Consider the following 23,762-nt stretch of genomic DNA (forward strand, 5'->3'; position numbering starts at 1 on the left):
GTTTCTTCCCACTGTGAACAAATCCTCGGTTTAGCCAGTTGGTGCTTACTTTGTTTTCCAGTTGGGTCCAGATATAAAGGCATTATCTGGAGCTGCTGCTGGCTCACAGCGAGGACATTTGAGCGTTTACAGTTCAGCTTCTCTGCTCAATCAATGAAGGGACTTTCATCGTTCGATGCTCTGCGTCTTTTTGCTATACCTGTTGTTACATCCTGGGGACAAATCTACTTTGTCATGTCAAGAGCCAAATCACAAGAACACCACTGAACTCTCTAAAAGTACAATCACTTCAGCAAAAGGCCCAGAGTAACATGAATAGAGATTTATGTTTTTGTGTGCATGATAAATTGAGTGTTTTATAACAGCGGATGTCACAAAAGGATTGCTGTTAAAATTGAAAACAATTTTCAGTGCAATTTAGGTTACAATTATCATAACATTTTGCCTCATTATTGTACATTCATGACTGTTTTGCACTGACACAGGCAGACTGAGTATTTACTGCAACAACAGATCAATTATTGCACAATTATGTTTGCATTAAAAACAGGCCAGTGAACCAATCATGCTGATGAAAGATTACAAACATAATGAAGCAGTGAAGTGATGCTCATATGTTTCATCCGTGCTCATTGTTTGCTGTGTATTTGCATCTTGTTAGGCTCTATCATGCTATCTAACCTGCTGGAAAAGCAATTACCTGTCTGAGCCGCCCATGCAGTGAAGCGGGCTGCTGAGTTTGAAAGATACCGAAATCAATATCTCTGCATTGGAGGAAACATTTCCTGTCATGGAGGCAGCAAACTGAGCTGAGCATCCACAACTAATGTTGGCATTTACAGTGACATTCACCTTAATTGCATATCAAGAGATTTCCTCTGCTATGGCTCTGACTTTCACAAAAATCCTAAAATAAAATTGAGTCACAGATTTCGATCACCAGAGCAGGTTAATGCAAACAGCTAACATTCTGCTGCAGGCCACTGATTTGTTTGTGTAAGCGTGAAATGGTATATAGCTCAAGAAGCAAAATGATATAAAATGCTTTCCATTTCAAAGGCGAATTCAAAGTGGAAACAGCTACCTCACGTGTCATGTTGTAATCATATCCTGGAAGCCTGAGCTGCAGTGATTGGCCTTTTTTTTCATTAGCTGATGGGGAAAAAGTTGACATTGTGAAATAAAGGTGACAGACTTCGTCATCGCTGATGAAGCTCCTCATGTAGAGCGGCCTGCACAGCAGTCAGCTCTCCACCCACACACAAACACAGCTAACCTGAAATGCATATTAAAGAGAAAAGACCATTTGACTGATCAGAAGACAGAGTTACAACATATCACTGCAACTTGCAACCACTCATTCAAGACAGATAAGTATAATATTATCACATAGGCTACTGGACAAACTGACACTTAAACCTGTTAAGAGATTAATGTATGTACCAAATTTCATGGCAATCCAGCAGTTGTTGAGAAATTTCACTTAAACTAAGGCCGTAGGTTTTTTTTGTCATATGAAAAGGGGAGTATGGGGGTCCTGATTTGAACTGATTGAATTTTGAGCATCAAACTCTCGATTTTCTGTATTCTAGTGAATTTTCATGCACAAATGTATGCCTTTTCTGCATCAATTTATGAAAGAAATGTCTTCGATTTTGTCAAAATAAAAGTCCTCTTCTGCTTTCATGTTTTTATGGTGGACACAAATGCACATGTTTAAATATTGAGGGGAACGTATCCCGCGAGTCACGCTGAAATCTACACCTGTTCTTAAAACCTCAAAGGCAAAAATCATGGAGGTGCTAGAGGAAAAGTCAAGGACGGCCAAAGTGATTAGAATTCATCATCTGGCAACCACGAATGTCTGTACCAAAATTTTGTGCCAATCCATTCCGACCATATTGAGATATTCCACTGGATAAATGAAAACTTGGTGCTGTTGGAGACATTAGAGGAAAAGTCAGGGGATTCACCAAAGCCAGTGGGATTCATCCTCTGTCGGCCATGCAGAATTTTACAGCAGTCCATCCAACAGTTGTGTTTTTTCCCATGAAACCTCCAATGTCAGCATCATGGTTGTGCAAAAGGAAATGTCGAAGCATGGTCAAAGTCATTAGGATTCATCACCTGGGAACCATGAATGTCTTTACCAATTTTGGGCCAACAATGTTGAGATATTCCACTGGATGAGTACAAACGTTGACCTGCTGGAGGCATTAGAGGAGAAGTTGGGGGTTGCCAAATTCAGTTGGATGCATCTTCTGATGATCATACAAAATCTCACGCAATCCATTCAATAGTTATTGAGATATTTCAATCTGGACCAAAGCGACCAACTATGCTATGTACTGACGCTTGCTGCCTGTGCAGCTAAGAACGAAAAGAGTGACATTGTACTTTATCCACAGTAGGCAAGGGACACTATGAAAATTTAAGGGCATGATGATCCTGCCCAAAAAACTGAGCTTCACCATATTATCCCAGTATTTATCAAAATATGCTTAAAATTGTAAAAAAAAATCCTAAAAGTCCAAGCTTTAAACTAGTTGCAGTGACATCATACATTTTGAAATGTAACATGCCAGTACTAGATTAAGATTGTGTGCTTTTTTTGTGGTTGATTATTAGGTTTTTGCTGTCTTTTTTGTTGTAGGTTGCCCAGCAGTTGCATTGCGTGCTCCTGGACACGATATTCACGAGTATCGTAATAATAGTTATCATAATAATTCACCAGGGTCAACTTATTGTGAATGTTTTTTTTAACAATCTGCGACCTTTAATATCCAATCCATGATCCATATCCACATTACACCTACACACATATTACTGTTCAGCATATGTTTAATACAAGAGAACAAACACAAGAAAAGCACAAATTGACTCAATGCTTTATTTCCTCCACATGTGGCATGGGGAGCCTAAAAATAAAGGAATTATACTAGTCTGTGCAAGCATGTTTCAAATTTTGAAAAGCTTGTTGCTCAGGAGCACCTGTGTACCACCCACATACCATATCTGATTATCTCTGAAACCTGGTGGGTTTAAAAGTAAAAAGGCTGCGCCACAGGGAGATTGCATGATGTTCAAGTGGTATAATGGTTCGGCCTTTTATTGGGCTCCAGTCATGGTGTTATCTACAATTGCTGTAATGAAGAAAGACCTAATTATCACAGCAGACAGAACTCCACTCTGAACAGGACTCTAATTATGGCCTAAATGCTGCTCTCTTACTGTTCAGTGTCATACCCTGGAGTTATAAGGGGGCGACTGCTGCTGTCTTCTCACCATGCAGACAAGGACACACACACACACACCCTGAGGGCTCGGCTGATGCTCTACTGTGCCGGCATTATGGTCTAGTGGCAGATTATCTATTACAGGAGCCCACTCTGCCCCCCTCTGACTGATGACAGTCTTGGCTGTCATCTAATTAATAAATCACAACTTGAGATGTCACTTAAGCAGCATTTGAATTTGTATTGGGAAGTACTTTGCACAAATATCTTTCAGGTAATCCAAAAACCCACATGTAGGCCAGCACAATGAAACAAGACAGACAGGACAAAGTAGAAATAACATGAGGTAATGTCTGGAAAAAGAACAAAAAGGGCAGCAGGTTTACTTACAGATAGATTACTCCAGCTCCATCCTGAGCCATTCATTTTGAATTTATGAATGCAGAGTAATTACAGTTTTATCCGCTTTTGTGGAATGTTTCAAGGCTGAGGAGAAATTAAAAGTCATGTTTCTAAATTCAGACTGAGCAAGGGTAAGCGGCTTGTGCAGTGACCTTCATTGTAGGTATTGAACGTCCAAGTGAGAAGACGGGTCAGATAGAGGCAAAGTATTTTGGCGTACAAAGGAGTATGCACCGGTGACGCAGTCAGACTTGGTGTCTGCTAATGAGTGCAGCCAACAAGCAGTCACACAGCACAGTGAGATATGAGTAAGAAAACTGGCATCGCTAATGAAGCAAAGGGCAAAGTTTACCCTCTGTTATTGTCAGTAACAGGAAATGTTCATGCAAAATGTTTGCACAAGAAGATCTTTCGGGAGGTATAGGCGGCTTATATGATGGTTTTCTTCCGTAAACGAGAGGGGGAGAGGACATATGTGGGAGCTAAATGAACTCTTAATGTATAAACTGCAATTTGCAATACTGACGCATGATAAAATGGTCAGTAAAAAAAAAAGGTTATCATTTGTTTAATCCCCTTTAAACTAAGATGAAACCAACTTGTATCCAGGGTAGGTTTATGGAGATTATGTTTTGCGGAGGCTGGGATATATTTGTACATTTGCATCTGAAAATTGAACAAGAAGAGAGAACATACAGCATAATGTACAATGATTCATATCACAAAGGAATATGATTATAAAACACGGATCAATGATTTTACAGTTTATATGGCTCCAGAAAGCAACAGTATGGCTTTCAACTACAACAATGTGACATGCACTCAAGGTCACTAGGCGTGCTGATGATCACTTGAGACTCGCTCTCCTCCAACATGTACTTTAAAGGCAGCATGAGTGTATTATTGATGCTGCCAGCACATCTAATAAGAATATGCATTTACTTTATTATTACAGTTCTTCAACATAGCTGTGTATTTCTGGATTATTCACTACCTGCGGGCATTTATCCTTGACTGTACCGCACATGGCTCTGCCAGAAAGCTAGAAACACAATGATCCACTGCTGTGTAGCTTCAGGGTCAGGATCTATCTGAATTCTGCCTGCAGGAGAGTCTATATTTGTCTATGCGACAGTCAAATTTTCCCACAGACCAGCAGGGGAATGTGAAAAATACAATTGGAAAAAGACAGAAGCACCGCAGCGTTAATTATTCATTTCGGGGGAATTGTTAGCAAATGTTATTTTTTTTTGTGTGTGTGTTTCGTCCATTTCGCAGTCAGTCATTCACAAGGCCAGTTTATTGCTGTGCATGACTAGAGAGATGACAACATCTGGCAGCGATAATGTGGTATGCACAAAGAGATAAAGGTGCTCCTCCGAACTTGAATATCTCAGGTTTCAAATGTTTCCATTCAAAATATAAAACTACATTTAACAATTACTAATACAGAATTGTGACATCTTTTCATTTTCATTTATTGGTTTATATAAAACAGGGAAAGTGTACAACATAGGCTATATTTTGCACCAGATATACAGTAGCATAAAGCTAATTTCTCATATATGAAATATAAACTGCACATATAACGGTAAAAAAATGATAATTCCACACAACATTAATAAATACATACACCTGTAGGACAGACTAGTGCATAAAATTTAAAATAGGCACTATCAGACCCTAATGACAAAATGATTGTCAGTCATTTTACCATTTTTAACATTAGTGTTACAGTGAGTAAAACTAATACATTTTTTAAAAATTGTTTTAGGGATGAGGGGCTAAATCATGCAATATCTTATGTTTGAAAATTATTAAAAACAAAAGACACCTGTAAATGTGTCACTACACATACAGCTCACGTGTATTTTCAGCTATTTCTGTGGATAATATTAGCTTTGCCCTGTCTTTATTTCTGGGATTGAGCCTTGGACATTTAGAAAGATGGGTAGGGTGTTTTTGGTCTTATTTAATTGTTTGTATATTGTTTGTGTGCGTACAGTACCTAGATCCATGATGTAAGGGACTGAAGGTGGATGGGGGGAATTGCAGGTGGAGGGGAAAGAAACGCACAGGCAAAACTTTACACCACAGTGTGCTTTGTTGACTACATCCCACTTTGGCATGCACTTTGACTATTATAATGATCCCTTCCACATTTTGTAGAAATCTCAATAAACATTCGATCACAATAAATAAATAAATAAATAAAATGTGTCATTATTGGGGAAAGTTATCTAATCTAGTATGATGTTTAGAAATAATGTGTGATTTTAATCTAGATGGCTCTGCCAGTGCTCATATTTTCTATTTTGTCATATTTTCTATTAAAGTGTGTGAAATAGATCTGTTTGCGAAAGGGCCAACAACATTTGCATCCCGGGCTAAAAAACATCCGTCACATGAGGACTGTATCAAAAATCCGCAGGCTCAACAGAAAGCTGATCGCCAGAGAACTGGGTGTGATAATAAAGCTGGCCTGGGAGAACACCTCAGGAAATGAACATCCACACAGAGATGAATCTTGACACCGGAGAGTCACCCCTCTGCTGGCTGTGACCGGCTCATTTAAATAACACTCACGGCGCCATCTAGTGGCAAATATGGAGCAGTGCAAACAATCATCAGGGGAAAAAAAACAATAATCAAAATAAAGCAATTTTGACAACTTTGATTTTATATAATTCATTTGAACTATATTGATCTTGTGTCGCGCGCATGACGCTTTACTTTGAGTCATTTTAGTCTCTACAGTGTCCAATAATGACGCTTCGGTGTGCGCAGGCGCATTACAGACCGAGGTGAAAACACGGAAGACAAGATACCAAACAGACAACGCCTCCCTGTAATCTCTTCTCAAAAGTAGTTTTAGGAAATTATAACGGTCGTAATTTAGATTTGGTGAAGTATTTTGCTTGACTTGTGCGCTGACAGCTTATGAGTTATGAATGTGTCGATAATGCTCCAGTAGCCGAGCTGCTTCTGCCTCATTGAAACGGTGAAAACAAACCTTTAGCAGAGCTCACGAGCAGCTGATGAAGATGCCTGCTCGTAACGTGGTGTCTAACGGGATCCCCAACAGCAATGTTAAATACTCCAGGCTGGCCACCGATGATGACGGCTATATTGATTTACAGGTAAGATTGTGTATTGTTAAGGCAATCCACTGAAAGTATACAAATACATGTCGCTCAGTATGATCCATGTTAGAGGAGGAGAGGATCTTCATCTTTAGGGTCTATAGCGAAGGTAATCAGTGCCTCTCAGACATCACAATATATCTTGCTATTGTTACTTTCTATATATTTTATTTTAAAAATCAATAATCGTTGCCTTTATGGTTATAGACTGAAGGTCATAGGTCAACCGCTCTTTATAAGTTAACAGTGGTAAACGAAGCGCGTGAAATCCATGCTTAAGTACTAATTTCTTACCAGGAAATGACGTTAGTAGAAGTTAAAGTCACCTATTACAATTTTACTAAAATTAAATTTGTAATGGCAGTTCATTCACAGCTAACCACACTCAACCACACACAACATAAAAGCACATCTGTAATTATCTACAGGAAAAATCAAACATCTAAAAAATAAATACTAAAAAATACTCACTTCTAAAAAATTACCCAATAATGATAATAAATACTATGCAGAGTATAAAATGTCATTGTGCAAAAGTGCAGTGGTCAAAAACAATGGTTATTTAAGAGCATTAAAAGTCTAATGGCAGCAGGCAGGAAAGTCTTTAGGAAAGTAAATGCTCTTAATAGAAAAGCAAGCCGTCTGACTTTTGAGAATGAAAGTTTATTTCTTCTAAACATGTACACCACCTTAACATACATTACATTTGAAAAAAAACCAACAAAACAAAACAAGGTCTTTTTTTTCACAACTTGAAGGATTGAAAGAACAAAATCCAGTTTTTCCATCCCTCATATTCCTTCATTCATATGCCCATCCCCTCTTCCCTTCCTTTCCTATATTGTAGTAAGTAACTAAAATGCTCTTGGGGAATCTAGTGGAGTAAAACTCTACATTTTGTTTAGGAAACAGTGGAGAAGAAGTGAAAGTTGACAAATATGTAGAAACTCAAGTAAGGTACAGATACTCCCAAATGACACTTAAGTGCTGTAATAAAGTCTTATTACGTTTTTTTTTATTACATTACTGCAAGCTATCTGCATAACAGCAACTTCACTTGATTTGAGCACAATATAATGAACTTGAATGGGTACTGCAGTAATTTATTATTGCATGTCAATAACAATGGAAAAACATGTTTTAAAGGAATAGTTTGTCCACAAAATGAGCATTTGTTTATCAAAAGTCATGCATTTTCATCAAAACGTAACTTTTTAAAAAGCTTAAAAAGCTAGACTCCAATTCAAGGTAATACAACATGACTATCTGATTTAAAAAAATGCTCATTCTGTGGGGGAAGTATTCCTTTAAATAGGATGGTCAAAATCCGAGCTGCAAAGGGAGAGATTTCCTGCTTGTAAACGCCTAGTATGACTAATGCCCATGATTTCCCTCATTCTAGAGAATTTCTATGCACCAATTTGTGCATTTACTGCATCAATTTATGGAGTAAATGTCTTTAATTTTGTAAAAATAAAGGTCCTTGCCTACTTTAATGTTTTCATTGAAGGGGTAGGGACGAATGTTCTAAATCATCATTATAATTTGATCCTTGTGTGTAAAATAGATGGTTTTCATGATGGTTTGTTAAATATTCATGACAGTAACACGACTGTTTAATGGATCGTATTACCAGCTTGCTTTGATATAAGTATCTGTCAACCAGTCACAGACTTTCACTTTTCCAAGATATTTAAGTGCATTATGAGTCAGACTTATTTTGCCTGTCCAGTAAAGCACATGAGTGAGAAAAACAGGCATTGTCATAGAAAGCCTGCTGTGTCTGAGAAAAGTGTTTTTAATTAGTTATTTCTCCTCCTCTGCAGTTCAAAAAGAGCCCACCCAAAGTCCCATACAAAGCCATCGCACTAGCCACAGTCCTCTTCTTAATCGGCTCTCTGTTAATCATCATCGGCTCCCTTCTCCTGGCTGGATACTTTGGAGTCACTGTGAGTAATTGTATTAGTAGGCACCAAGGTTTTACAGTATGAACAATATATTTACCTCTATTAAAATGAGTATTTTCTCTCTTTCAGCACTCAGACCGAACCGTTCCTGTTCTTATCATTGGGATCCTTGTCTTCCTGCCTGGAATCTACCACCTTCGGATAGCGTACTATGCATCAAAGGGCTACCGGGGCTACTCCTATGATGATATCCCTGACTTTGATGACTGACAAACACCGCAGCTTCAGCCACTGTCTTCCTGTACTCACATGTACTCCTGATAATCTGCTTGTGTTGTTTTAAATGCACATATATCTCAAAAGATAATGGAGTCTGTAAATGACCTTAATCTGAATGATTTTGCTGTTATTGTCATAGGGTTGTATTCCTATGTAGTTGCCAGCCTGCTGTTATGAAGCCAAATCAGTACCAAAATTTGTATATATATGTTTTGTGAGCTTGATAAATTAATCAAACTGTAATTTGATGGGTATCTTTTATTTGTGTAATGTTATTTGTATCTTTTAGATCATCTGTACACAGTGAGACAATAACCTCACACTGAGTTATATTAATAATTTCTATAGCACCTTTAAAAACATGTTTTACAAAGTGCTTCGACAAGCAAAGCAAAATCAGAAATGAGAGGCAATACAACAACAGAAAGCCAAGAGAACTTGGCTAGACACTAGAGCAGGGTTAGAGTATACAGTTTAAACGAGAGGACAAATAAAAACAAGATACAGGACACAAAATGTCACTATAAAATAATACAAATGAAAGACCAAAAACGACAAAAGCAATAAAACCACAAATAAAGAGTTTTTCTACTACAGAGCACATTCATCACATTTTATTCTTCTACATACTGTATTACAAACAGTATGTAGAAGAATCCAACCAATGTGGCTGCTGGTGTACCGAAACAGGACTGATAACTTTAGACAAGCCAACTCTGAAAATCCAATTATTTTTACGCCAAATCAAACCTGAATTCTATTCGGTGAGTCCACCCCTTTGTTCAATGGTAGAAAAAAAATCATAATGAATGGCTTATAATGAGCTCATTTACAGTGAAATTCCAATAAAAAATGTTTAAAGATTTCAGGCTATACACACCAGGCTGAGTGATACACCTGCATCATATTGTATTTCTCAAAAGAAAGCTAACAGATATTTAATAGAAGGCTAGTATTGTTTTGTCTGCAGTATGATCAATATACTGCACACCACAGTTGTCTTACCCTCTGGTTAATTCTTCCTCACTGTACAGAGTTGCGGTTTCTTGGAGGATTTCATGTGATTAATGCCAATCCTTTGATCTCCATATGGTGCACCTGGCCTGTGAGAGTAAACATTTGTCAAACAGGAAGTACACAAGCTATTAAGACCTGGCATTTTGTTAAACTGAGTTTGAAACCTTTTATTTAATCTTTCCCATCAACTCATTAATTTTAACATAATTGGAAAGTGTGCCAGTGAAAGAAAAGGCTACCACCTCAATTTCCTTTTGCAGGATAATGTCATACGTAGAGCACATTGCCAGGAAAGGTTGCACTTGTATAATCCTTTTGGATGCTTGGCAACCAGCTGTTGAAGTGAATATTTTCAAGGACTGTTTGTTTTTAATAAATGTGTCCTAAATCAGCTTCCAACCACAAAATGCCTGGTATTAGTCAGACCAGATAAAACACATATGAGCTTTTTTTTTTTTTAAGCTCCCTCCCTTTACATGAAGCACTCCCACTTAACACAAAAAGTCACTGAAATTTAGGCAAAATTTACAACTGAATAATCCTAGCTAATATTTTCTGTATGTTGATAACATATGCTACGGTAAAAAAACAAAAAAAAAGGATTTCAACATTGATTTCCACCCTTTGTTTTCTAGTGTGGTGTTTAAATGCCTTCATAAGTATTTAAACCTTTGAAACTTGAGCAAATCTGTTTGATTTATTTCAAAAACATGGGAAAAAGGCAATCAGCAACTTGGCATGAAACATCCTGCAAATTGCAACCTCAAAATTAGAGAGAGCATTGTCAAATAAAAAGGAAAAAATAAAAAACAACGTTTTATATATATATATATATATATATATATATATATATATATATATATATATATATATATATATATTTAGGCAAGGCAGTATAATGACGGAAGAGAGTGTGACAAATGCTACAAGCACTAGTGTTATATTGTAGGGATACTATTGTAATTTGACAGTGAATGTCCACTGTTGAAATGGCATCACAATCTTGTCATGTCACAACAAGCCAAATGCTTTGTAAACTAGTAGTAAAAGTCTCCAGTGCCAAATCATACCCATTTATAAATTATTTTCTGTGTTTCTGTCACTTTGCATCAATACTAAAGGCCACTATTAACCCTTTTCACTGATGGACAGTAACTCCCCCCTGTGGTGAAAGGCTACAGCCTGTCAGGCACTGGATTGGCTATTTTAAACTGTACAGTAAACAAGACAGTTACCAATAACACCACCGACCACATCCCCATCAGCTCATATGTGGTAGCAGACAAAAGTAACATCCGTACTTAAGTAAATTTTTTTTTTAAGGAGATTTGGTTTTGAGGTAAAATAATAAAAAACATAATCCAATCAATGTTAGTGAAGTTAAATTACAAAACTCCCTAACTCTCTGTCTCTCTTTAAAAGGACTTTTTTTCTGTTATCTTTGACAGCTAAAACTTAAAGGAAAAAAAGGAACAATGTTTTGACAATGTGCCCCCGAAGAACACCAAAGTCAGGAAACAATGGGTGAGTGACGAATTAGCCTTCTCACTTAGCTTAACATTAGCAAAGCTTAACACTGGGTACAATGATATCTCAGTCAACAAAATTACATAGCTAACTTGCTAGCGGGTTTATATTTTGGTAATTTATGTATAATTAATAACAGCTGCTACAGTAAGGTTTATGAAAAGAATTATAGCCACCAGCACTTGCTAGCTTGAGCCGTTAGCTAATGGAAAGCCAACTAGCTGTAGCTTAGCTTAAGAATTTGAGTTTACACTGACAAAACTTAAAACTGGGTGCAATAATATTAAAGTTGTGTCATTGGTAATTAATGTATAATTAATAACAGCTGCCTAAAGTAAGGTTTATGAAGAGAATAATAGCCACCCAGTTATTGCTAGCTTGAGCCGTTAGCTAATGGAAAGCTAAGTAGCTGTAGCTTAAAGATTGGTGGGAGTTGATGGGTTAATTACATGTGGTACAAATTTAATGCTGAAAAATATTAGTTTCTCAGAAGTTGTTGTTCCAGTAGATTTTTAATAGTTAACTGATTGGATAGAATTACTTTGTTATGCTGTCCGCACTAACATTAGTCTTTATATGACAATGTAAGGACTTGGTTTTGGTGGTAGAGGGTATCTCATAAATCTTGTCATGGAAATGAAATTTTGAATACATCACACCCGTTTCCCATTTCTCATACTGGAGATTTGTTGTTTTCCCCAGACGCTTGGAGGTACGTTTCTGTTATATGTGCTGGATGCTGCACCAGACGGCTCTGAGTGAAATGTGTCCTTTACATGTGTGTTTTGCCTTTTGTTGGAGGAAGCCAGTCTTTCCCACGAAAAGGCGCTTTTGTCTGAGGCGCTAAACACCAGCAGCGTCAAGTCACACAGAGACAGATGGGAACTGACGGAAGTAGATTATTTCAACTTCAACATAAAAGCGTCTTGTGTCTACCCACAGACTATATGTTCAGCTCTCAACTTAAATCTGTTCACTTATTAGTCTACTTAATTTACCGAAAAAATGTTCTATTGTAATTTGGTTTTTACAATTTTTAGGTCCAAATTTTAGTCTTAAGTTAATATTTTTGGCAGCACTCCATGTTACATCCAAAAAATTGGCTCCCCTAAGTTCGAGGGCCCCAGTAAGCCTTGACAGTGTGGCTGTGAGCCAGCATGCACAGTACCAGGACCCTGAAACTGAAGCAGCAAAACTGAATTCAGACACAATTAGTTTAAGTCTTTGCAGTGCTGGCTTTTGCAAATGTCCTAAGTAAATAATAGACTTTATTGCCTAGCCCCTATATTTTAATTTGAAGTTATAATGATACATGTTGTGGAGAACTCTGAAAATGCCAATCACAATTTCCCAGAGCCCCAGCTGGCATCTTATAAAATTAACTGTATTGTCCAACCCAACAGTCAAAAAGAAAACATTCAATCAGTGTATCAACTTTTTTCACAGCAGACATTTTGACGTGTCAGTAAGGAAAAGCACAGGTGAAATAGATAACATTAACAATGGCTCAGTTTCCTAAAGTAAGCTCTTCCAGTGAGCCAGCATGGACACACCAGTGTCTCCGCTGAGTGGAACGCAGCTATCATTCATGTTATTGAATACATCTGTGTCAAAATGCTGTGATAAAGGTCTGTAAATAAAATAACCCTGCATACCACATTTATACTTGAGAAATGATTGGAATAAATGTTATTTTTTTTAGTAATTACACAGTTGACTACACGTTTTAGCATTACTTTAAAACTTTGAACTGTCATTTTTCTCTACTTTGTTTGTGACCGGGGGCTTTATTTTGAAAGAAGTAACAGGAAGTGCGCTGGTTGTATTGCGTGTGCTTGGACGGTGGGTCAAACAGCGGCTGTAGTAGGAGGGGATGATGATAATGGGAGGGGAGACACGGAGAGAGTATCAACAGCAAGGCTGTAACTAAGCGTGTAGTGTGTGCTCTCTTTCTGGTGAAACTTGCGTTTGTTTGAAGAAAAGCGTGAACTGCGTCGCCCGAGATTTATTTCTACATATTTATGATGTTTATGATAAACTCTCACTCATGATTGAAGATACTTCAAGCAAGTTTGAACAAAGACGATTGTGGATATAAAAACCAAGGCGTGGGAAGTTTAAATGGACTTTAAATGGGCTGATGTCGGACTCATGAAGGTGGCCTCGGTTTATGGATTTTATTGAAACTGCGAAGTGTTTTTTTCCAGGAAGTCTAATAACCATGGATGGCGATGATTAATTTTGTTTTGACCCATGCACGGACTGAGAACAAAAATGTGACCACCTGCGTTTTATCCAACTCTTTCTTCTTTTTATTTTTAAACTCGTGTTTTCAATCTGACTTCTCCCTGTAGAGAAAGGAATGATCGGTTAAATTTGGTCTGCGAGACGAGGCTAGAAGAAGAGCATCAATGGATTGAAAGATTATACTTTCAGCTTCAAGTGAAAAAGTGCCTCAAGCAAGGTAAGCAGCTGTGCAGGCAGAGCTAAAGCATCCCCTAAAGGCCCTGTATTTTGCTATGACATCAGTTTAGTTTCCCTGCAAAATGTACTCTAGTAATACTAAGATACACTGCGATGTCGCGCCTTTGTTTATGTTTCCTGAATCACATGCGCCACTTTTAATCTCCGAAATAGTGAGGGGGTGTTTTCTAATACCATAGTGAATAGGTTTAACACGCTGTAATGACCCAAAAGTGAACTCTGTTCCCAGGATTAAAATAATGAGAACAATAGTCAGTCAAAATAGTGTTTTTTAATTTTATTCGTAGCTCCCTCCTCTCATCTGGTATCAGACTCACTGAGTCAGACAAAAGATGCACCTGTTTTGTGTTACAGGAGATCTGTATGGTGACATGGAGGACTGAGCATCACAATTCACTGTAGGGGTGAATATATAGAGGGAGCGTAAGGCTTGGTGTCTGTTATATGTACCAGACAGTTTATTTTCCCGCTGCTCCACATGGTGCAATGTGCTGGGCAGATCCTAATTTTAGCTGTTTTGTACATAGCCCTCTTGTGCTTTTTACATAATAGATATTCCCTGCTCTAGTGTCTCCCATCCTTTGTTTTTGTTGTGCTTCTTGATACTGGTTGGTGAGGCATGAGGTGCAAGGAGGCATAAATCACTCTGGATGTCTATAATCCCTTGTGTTGGGCCATAAGACTATAAAGGGACACTTAACTTTAAAGATATATAAGATCTCTTTGCTCTGTAAGTTGTAGGTTGTCAGAGGTTTTAGTTGCCTTGAAAAAGATCAATTATAACGTGTTATTTTCTCAATGAGTACACTGGACAAAAATCTGTACTTCCAGTCTAGTCCTTATTGCAAACACTAAAATGTAAATCTGTTTTTATGATTGCTTTTGCATAAGGGTGACACAAATGTTCAAGAAGCTGTTTTGCATTTTTCCTCCTGCATCCTTGAAGCAAACACTGAGCATATCATTCAGGCCAAAGTCTGTGCAAGTAAGATACCAGCTCAGGTGTCATTTCACACAGCAATATCCCACATGTTTCAACATTTAGCACGTTTTGACGTTTCATCAGTGTATTACACTATGCAGAACAATGTGTGGCCAACTGCGCTCCCTGTAGGCAGATAGTCATGCTGGAGGAAATTGATTGTATTGAGAAACAAATTATTCATGAGGTGAAGATGGTTACTCCAAACTGCTGTGCTATTAGTGCTTTAGATAGAGTATGTTTGCCTGTACAGCGAATGCACGCAGTGGCACTGTGTTGGAGCTCATAGGACAATGAAGAATATGTAGATAATGCAAAAAAAAAGCAGGTATGAGGGGAAAATGTTGTAAACAAAAGCTAAAGGAGATTGGAGAAAGTGCCTAATAAAGTTTAAGTGCCATGCAGTGACCATAAATGGTCACCATTGTATGTTTTACATCTCTTTAGGGCTGACTTGTCTTAAAAAGTGCCTTTTTGCACTTTGGTTTTACATCTGGGCAGTAACAGATGGTCCATAAGTGAAAGTAATTTTACAGATAAAATATTAAGTTGTTTTTTTGTGTGTTTTTTTTAAGGATTTAACGTATCTCATTGATCTTCACCTTTAAAAAAAAAATCCAGTGCCATGCTGCAGCACTCAACCTCAGCTCTTGAGTTCGTTACCTTTGGCTTTTGACCCTCAGTGCCTCTCACTATCGTGTCTTGAAAGTAGCTTTATGGGACTGACCTGTCCCAGAGAGTTGGGGGCAGGGAAGGACAAAGACTCAGGACTTAGAAGAAGAATATTAGTTGCTTTACTTTGACGAGACTCATGTCATTCAACACCTCCCTGAGATCACTGACATATATAAAATCATCGCAGGGGGAAAAAAAAAACACTTCAATTCACTCGTGCGTGGAGCAGATATGCATTTATGTAATTTGCTCAACTGTTTCAACTGCTTCAAAGATGCATTGCATAGTAATGGCAGCGCTATTCAAGTTTTACTGTGTGAGTAAATTAAAAACATTCAATCATTCCTTGTCAGTCAATACTGTTAGAGTATACCCTGTAGCACCATGTGATCACTGTGTTAATCCATACAGTAGGCTTTCCCCCTCACGGGACCAGTGTACAATCCCGTGCCCAGTGTGTGCCCAGCTCATTTCCTTTAGTAAAAAATAAATGTCAATACAGATACTAAATTGGGTTGCAGTGCCAGGGAAAAAAAAATCGATAAATTGATTGCTGTTTGGTGATGGTTGGTCCAACCAGTCAACGTAGGATTGATGGTTTACAACCCAGTCCTGTGTCCATAACTGTCTGTCACATGTGCTATTTGTGCAGATCTGTTGTCTTCGCTGTGGTCTTTGCCGTGATATTTCTGCTTGTGTATGAGTCTGGTGTGTTCACCTGTGAAAGTTTCAGCTCGAGTAACATTTGTAGTTCTTGCTACAGGCTTGTTTGCACTGAGGCTACGGCTTCTGTCAGGATTAACAAGGATTACTAAGAGAGTAATGCTACTTCTTACCAGGCCTGTATCTGTCGCTAGCATCACTGATGGCGCTGCTTAGGGCTAACTCATGCACACACAAATTAGGTCAAAAGTTGAACTTCTGTGTTTGGTTTTCTGTGAGCATCAAAGGAAACGTCAGACTGAAAAGAGAAAGTGACAATTTAATTGTCACTTATCAAGTGAACAAGATAGCTAAAAAGACTACTGCACTGCTTAAGCTGCCTCCTGCATAATGTAACCCATCACAGAGTGCTCCTTAACTTTTGCATTATTTAGTTTATGCCTCCTGATCAGTTAATTCTTGTGTGATTCAGAGGACATGCATATGGAGAGATCAGGCACACCAGCTGTTGCAGCTGACAACTTAGAATCACCTTCGTTTTTCCTTGCATTCAACACAACACATCAATCCAGCTGAATGCTGATTCTGGAAACAACTTTTTTATTTCTTTAAAGAAATTTGAATTTTACAGATTTCCACATTGGCAAATTATGGCTTAAAGTCTGCATTTGAGAGAAGTAGCTTTTACAGCAGAGGTGTAACAGTGATCTGTTATAGTGGATCACAGATACATTAGTTGCATTTCATTGAGTGAGGGTCCACATTGCTTTATACCATCTGTGGTCAACAAAGGACTGAGCGATTTATTGATATCATATCTATATTGTGATATAAGACTAGATATCATTTTATATTTTCGATATCGTAGTTATTGTTATCTTTTCCAGGTTTTAAAGGCTGCATTACAGTAAAAGTGATGTAATTTTAAAACCTCACCAGATTGTTCTAGCTGATCTATTTACCCACCTTTTTTAAATCAGTAATCTCATTGTGTAAATATTTTGTGAACACATCAATAGACAACTCTACAATATCATTGCGATGTCAACGAGGAGGTATTTGGTCTAAAATATTGTGATATGTTTGATTTCCTCCATATTGCCCATCCCTAGGTCAACACAACCTTCTGACTCAAGTTGAGCAAATAAAGCGGTTGTGTTGTCTCTAACAACGTTTATGGACTCTCAGCAAGCGGAATAATCTGGAGTGTTTAGTGACTTGATTTACCAGTGATTGATCACTGCACAGCCAGATAACAAGTAATTTGCAGATATGTGTCCTCTCTCTATTCTGAAACCATGAGGCTCTGTATGCCACTCTGCCCTCAGGTTTATCACCATGGATAGCTACAGCTGTAACAAGGTTGGATGGTCCTCCCTGGTGGAGAGACATAATTTTCACTGGCATGTGTTTGTATACATGGCCATTATTGGCGATTTTCCAGCGTATATCTCCACGCTGTTGAAGTGGTCCTGTGGATCTTATCGTACTCGTTCCAGTGACTGGTTTGTACTTCAGTTAACACTCCTCTTGGGAAGTCCACTTTGAGCTTCTCTGCCCCCCCAACTCTATTCACTTGTATCCATTGGTCAGTTCAGATCTCTGATCACCAATAATTCTGTCACAGTCTGCCACTGCATTAAGTGACTTTTTAAAATCTTTTAAAATCTCATTTAAAATTTAGATTAGTTTAACTTATTTTCATGGTGTTGTTTTAATTCATTTTAATTGTTTAGATTATTTTATCACTCTTCTTGTTGTGCACTTTTACTTTTTATTTTGTGTGATGTATTTTTTCAGTCATAAATGAGAGCTTGCATTCAGTGATCCATCGAGACTAAATAAAGATTGAATATAAGTGTCCTTGATTTGTCTCACCAATTTGATCTCTAATTCAATTAGACTATTAACACTCGGAGCAGCAGGGCAGGATTAGTCTGGGTGTTACAAAGGTCCAGACCAGAAGGCTAAGTCATGACTAGATCTAAAGCAATTTGTGTCATTGAAATCCAGGGAAACATTAGACCAGTTAACGGTGCCGACGTGATTCACCGAGCTGAATGACCTGCGCTGTGGCAGGAGCTCCTCAGGTGAATTAAGCTTTCTCGATCTTATGAGAAGGGGTCATGCTGGGTTTCTGAGCATTTCCTGCAGGTATTTCGTGGTCTGTGTTGTCACCTTTTACATTTACAATGCAAAAATGTGGCATGCTGGTGTAGTGGTTAGCATTGTCGCCACACAAGCAAAAAGGTATTGCGTTCGAAGCTGCTGGTCGACTGGAGCCCCTCTGTCAGGAGTTTGCATGTTCTCCCCATGTCAGCGTGGGTTTCTCCGTGTTCTCCTGCATAAGTTGGAGGTTAGGTTGATTGGTGAACCTAATTTTCCTGTAGGTGTGAATGTGAGTGTGAATGGTTGCCTGCCCCCCATGTGTCAGCCCTGTGACAGTGTGACGACCTGTCCTGGATGTACCCCGCCTCTCGCCCAGTGTCAGCAGGACCAGGCTCCATCACACCGGTGACCCTGAATAGGACAAGCAGTTATGGACCTTGAATAAATCCCATTATTAAAGTGCCAAAGAACACTGAGATTGCATCTATTTCACTACTGATGTCCCTCCAATTTGCACAACTTAATTTCAAATTGTTATGATTTCAAGTGTTAAGATGCATTCAATATTCTCTCCCTATGTGATTGTATGTGCAAAGTTGATTATTATTATTATTATTATTATTATAATTATGTCCACTATCTCTCTGATATCCTTTTGAGTAAACCCCTCGCACTTCTCACATGCACAAGTTGAATAGGAGTTGTCCACAGTTATTCTTTCTTCGTAGGTTCCTTAAAAGATAAAAATCATAATTGCCTACAGGATATGCAAGTGTCAGTTATCACATTTCTGTCAGGTAAAAAACAACTGATGCTGCTTGACAGATTTTGGCATGCCAGGAGTACTCATGTTCTGTCGTAAACATCTGGGCTCTTTTCTGAGGCCCTCTCTGTGTACATGTCAATTAAGTGGACTCTGGCTCTGCTCTGCTGCCTGGGGAAATAACCTGGTTGTCTTCTATCTACTCCTGCACCTGCAGACAAAGCCGCCCTCCAGGCTTCCTCTGTAATATGCCGGCTCAGTGTGGGCGCAGCCACGTCTGTCGGCTGCCACAAGCCGGTCATATATTCTGCTGTGGAGGCACAGCGGAGCAGGCAGGAGCAAAGATTTGTTATGTCTGGAGGTTGTCAAAAGTTACTTGAGGTCTGGATATGAGCTAGAATTTTAAATGTATGATAAGATTTGCTCATTACCTTTGCTGTCATGTTGTTAAAATGACTGTGAAGATGACAGCTGACATGATGCAGTGATGTGCAATCACTCCCATCATCCTTTTGACGGCTGGAGGTGACACACATATGATTAGACGGAAAAGATTTTTCTATTAGTCACTTACTTTGGAATCCATGATAAGAGTCCTGTTTATTCCTACACCCCCACTGAGCAAATAATGTGTGCTCAGTAGGAGTAATCCTTTCTTCATTAACAAATACTCTGTCGTGCAAAAACTGTCAACATCAGCCTTTATTCTTGCCCTACCCCCCGCCTCTCTTCATCAGCTTTTGCTGTAAAGCTTACCCCACACTGATGTGTTCTTGTCCCACTCATCTTCGGTGCTTGTGTAACATTGATTTTGACTTTTTGCTTGTTTTGGAAAGGTGTTAAACAGAAGTTATTACAGCCCCAGCAGCAACAGTCTCAACCCCTATGTCGGTCAAGTGCAAGGAGATAAAAGCATCTTTCTGCTGCTCTATTCTGGGATGTTTGTTTACTCAATGGCAAACACAACTGCTAAGAGACTAAACTTGTCTGTCATGGGATTTAGTAATCCTGCGTTTCTACAGGGCATCTTTGGTTATAGCAGAAGCTAATATCCAACACCTACTGCCTTTCTAAGAATAGCCTCCTTCTTATATTACTCAACCTAAAGTAATAAGCTGGAATTAGGGGTTCTGAATGGAGTGACTTAAGGGTAGGGGATGAGGTCTTCCATTATGTTTGAAAGGCAGCAACTTAAACTTGTGCCTCCAATCCAATTTAAGGAAGAGGACCTCACGCGTTGCTGCAGCTGTACTCATCATTCAGACTGAATTACGTCCACAATTTGTGTAAGTGGATTCTTGTTTGTGAGGCTCGTGAGGAGATACTGTATAAACAAGTGCATTGTGCTGGTGCGTTTGCAATAGCTGTTTGTGTGTTTAATAGTTAGGTGAGGCTCACTTGTTGCAGCTGCGTGACACTGAATGTGCTCAGTCTTGAATTCAAGTTAATTTAAGAGAATTGTCAAGTGGCAATCTATTTATGCCACTTAAATTCCTTTTTAAAGCAGTGGTAATTGGGTAATATCTTATGTTGGGGAGACACACCTTTTAGTATTGCTTGTGTCACCTGTCAGCAGCTGTGGCCTTATTAGGTGCGGGACAAGACCTGACCTGAACCAGTCACAAGCATAAGGTTAATCTGTGCATACACTTACAGTAGAGCTTTGTCTTCTCTATGGACACATACACATGTACACACACACACACACACACACACACACACACACACACACACAGTGGGCACTTGTTGGAATAGCTTATTTGCTTTAATCCAACCACAGCTCAGACATGCAATTTTCCAGAGGATTACGTGTTTTCAAAGAATACAGTTATTTATTAACCAAGAAGCATCTGGAATGTGTTGTAGTTGTTGGATTATGAGTTGATGTTAACTTGAGGGATTACATTTGTCTGAGCGAGGTGAATCTGTGAATGGTACAGTAGTGTTCTGTTGAGTAAACTGGATGTGTGGTCTCCTCTTCCAGGTCGGGAGATGTGTGAAGGAGTGTGACGGACGGCCATGGGACTGGAAAGACGGTGGCTTCAGGCTGTCACCACTGCTGTAGCCATCTGTCTGCTAAGTAAGTATGCTAATGAAAATATGGATCCATCGCATACACTTACAATACATTTCCATAATTAATTTCTCCTTGTTGAGTTTTTCTCAGAAGTGTAGAGGTATTTCTTAGTACTGAGTTCTCTTCATTAGGGCTGTGTAATACTACTCTAAACTACTCTTTTTTAAAAACAAACTAGTAACAACCAGATCACTCATAAAATGCATTTAAAAGTCAAAGAAATTACTCAAAATTGACTAAGTCATCCAAAGAGGCTGTAACTGTCATCTTTGAGCTGAGCATTGCGTAAAGTATTGTGTGACACAGACAACAAACAAATTGTCATACATCATATTCTGCCAACTAAACAGTAAAAGAAACAAACATAACTGTGTAACACTGACATAGAAAATTCATTCAACTTGTGTAAATAGGACTTACACATGTACATCACAGATGAGCTGCTTTGTTGGCTGACATTTACATGATCATGATGGTTGTACTGCTTTGCAGTATGTCAGTGTTTGTCTTTGAGGGCTTATTTGGAGTCATCATCTTATGTATCATTATCACAATATTTATGACAGCACTGTCAAATTTAACTTAAACGTATACTTTGCTGTAGACTGCTTTACTTGTGGGTTGAGCTGCACCTAACAGTTACTTCCATTGCTAAGTCAATTATTTTCTTAATTAATCAGTCAGTTGTTTGGTCTAGAAAAACAGAAAATGGTGAAAAACGTCAATCAGTGTCTCCAAAAACCCAAGATGACTTTCTCAGTGGAGATAAGTAACAAGAAAAAAATCTCACATTTAAGAATTTAAGAAGCTGAAATCAGAAAATTTGTATGTATATATATATATATATATATTTATATATATATATATATATATATATATATATATATAAGCAAATTAGTAATCTATTAATTTAATAGTTGAAAACTAATTGATTATCATCGTTGCACTTCTCCTTTTGGGTGATGAGTGAGAAGTGGATCTAGATTTAATTTAGTTAAATAACTGGTTGAATTTGTCCATATTTAACTTTGTTTAAAAGCAACCGAAAACCATTCATATTTTGCCCACAAAGCAGGATGGTGCACTAGCTGCATGACGTGATATTGAGTGAAACCTCTCAAATGATATAACATGCTTTCCCCAGTCACATATGCAAACAACCGGGCTTTTCCATAAGACTCTCTGATTTGGCTTTTTTGTGAGTAAGATGATTAATTGTTTTCTTCCATTTGTCTCTGCCATATGTTTGCGTCCCTTTACCAAAAGTTTGTTGTTTATCAACTTCAGCAAGACCCCACAGTCTGTCCCTTGTTATGATAAAGCATGGCAAAGCAGTTGGCATATGTTGCCGTTTAGCTGCCTACATGCAGTTTCGGTGACACCATGATGGATCTGGCACAGCTCCCATTTCCTCACATGGGAGAAAGTAATGAGGAGGGGTTACAGCACAGACATGAGTGGACGAGAGGGAATGGGGCCAAAATCCAACTTAAATAATATCTCTGGGTGTGGATTTAGATCAATCTGGGATTTATGCTACCCCCATCTCTGGGCACGCTTCTCTGAGTGCGTGCATGTGTTTGTGAGGGGGGGGTGGTGGTGGGATTGATTGTGCTGGTCCGCAGACCATGTGTGGACCCCAGGGGGTGGTGGGAGGTCGGCTGGAGAGAGCACAGAGGGTCCTGCTGCCCTGCATCAGAGTATCACCACACATACCCCCCTCTGAGATTAAAGTAATCGCCAGGCCAGATGAGTAGCAGAGCAAATACTGGCACCCAGTTGCGCACACACCCACGTGAGCACATGGCAGCAAGGGAGAGGAGAGACCGCTCCAGGTGTCACTAATGGGATTGCTGTGTGTTTGCAGGCTTTGCAGCTATATGATCTTGTCACCAAATGGCACATAATTGTTTTACATGTCCTCTGAAAGCCCAAGTTTTATCAGGAAACACTCCAGGGATGTCGTAGTCACTGACTTATCTTGTCCTGCTGTCTCCCAAGATACTCCGGCCAATGTTTTATGAACTGTTGTCAGCATAGCAAATAATTTTCACATGAATGAATGACCAAAAAATTCCAGAGAGGTTAATCCGGCCTCTCTGGCAGCCATAACTCTCTTTAAAAGGCCCATATTTCTCAAGTTCTCATCGAACTTGATTTATGTGTTCAATCACATGTTTACTGTTTATTGCCCTCTGTGCTATTAGCAAATGTCCCCAGCGAGTCTCAAGCTTTATCTCGGTGATATGTTGTTGCTTTTACAGGTGTGCCTCAAGGCGCGGCATCGTTGGTTCGTGCAAGAGAGGGTGGCTCTGCAGAGCTGAGCTGCAATCTCACTCCTACATCCAAAGAAGCCACCACCCCAAACCTCTTTCCTCTGCATGTGGTGGAGTGGGTTCGCCTCGGTTACAACGTTCCCATCCTCATCAAATTTGGGGTGTATGCTCCTCGTGTTCATCCAAACTATAAGGGTAAGAGTGCTCCTTTCAGAAAACACA

At 38.8% G+C, this 23,762-nt stretch overlaps 2 protein-coding genes across 3 annotated transcripts in view; both read left to right on the forward strand.

The window, feature by feature from the left end:
- Window positions 1-6,428: 6,428 nt before the first annotated feature.
- Window positions 6,429-9,210, forward strand: tmem230b (transmembrane protein 230b). Its single transcript, XM_042488535.2, has 3 exons — window positions 6,429-6,778; window positions 8,608-8,730; window positions 8,818-9,210. The coding sequence occupies exons 1-3, from the start codon at window positions 6,677-6,679 to the stop codon at window positions 8,956-8,958; spliced, it is 366 nt and encodes a 121-aa protein (XP_042344469.1). The 5' UTR covers window positions 6,429-6,676; the 3' UTR covers window positions 8,959-9,210.
- Window positions 9,211-13,412: 4,202 nt separating this feature from the next.
- Window positions 13,413-23,762, forward strand: part of igsf9b (immunoglobulin superfamily, member 9b) — a 31,428-nt gene continuing 21,078 nt past the window's right edge. For both annotated transcript variants that reach the window (XM_088076973.1, XM_088076974.1), the window contains exons 1-3: window positions 13,413-13,975; window positions 21,172-21,267; window positions 23,529-23,735. In XM_088076973.1, the coding sequence (XP_087933099.1) occupies window positions 21,207-21,267; window positions 23,529-23,735 (268 nt within the window). In that variant the 5' untranslated portion in view covers window positions 13,413-13,975; window positions 21,172-21,206. The remainder of the gene's footprint in view (window positions 13,976-21,171; window positions 21,268-23,528; window positions 23,736-23,762) is intronic.

Source organism: Plectropomus leopardus, chromosome 4 (assembly GCF_026936395.1).
Source record: "Plectropomus leopardus strain MGB_pleo_1.0 chromosome 4, ASM2693639v1, whole genome shotgun sequence".
Lineage (NCBI taxonomy): Eukaryota > Metazoa > Chordata > Actinopteri > Perciformes > Serranidae > Plectropomus > Plectropomus leopardus.

What these genes read in the sequence shown, in the direction of transcription:
- tmem230b (XM_042488535.2), top strand. Translation starts at nt 6,677, where the DNA reads ATGAAGATGCCTGCTCGTAACGTGGTGTCTAACGGGATCCCCAACAGC. An exon ending in ACGGCTATATTGATTTACAG is followed by an intron (nt 6,779 to 8,607) that starts GTAAGATTGTGT and finishes CCTCCTCTGCAG; the next exon opens with TTCAAAAAGAGCCCACCCAA. An exon ending in CTGGATACTTTGGAGTCACT is followed by an intron (nt 8,731 to 8,817) that starts GTGAGTAATTGT and finishes TCTCTCTTTCAG; the next exon opens with CACTCAGACCGAACCGTTCC.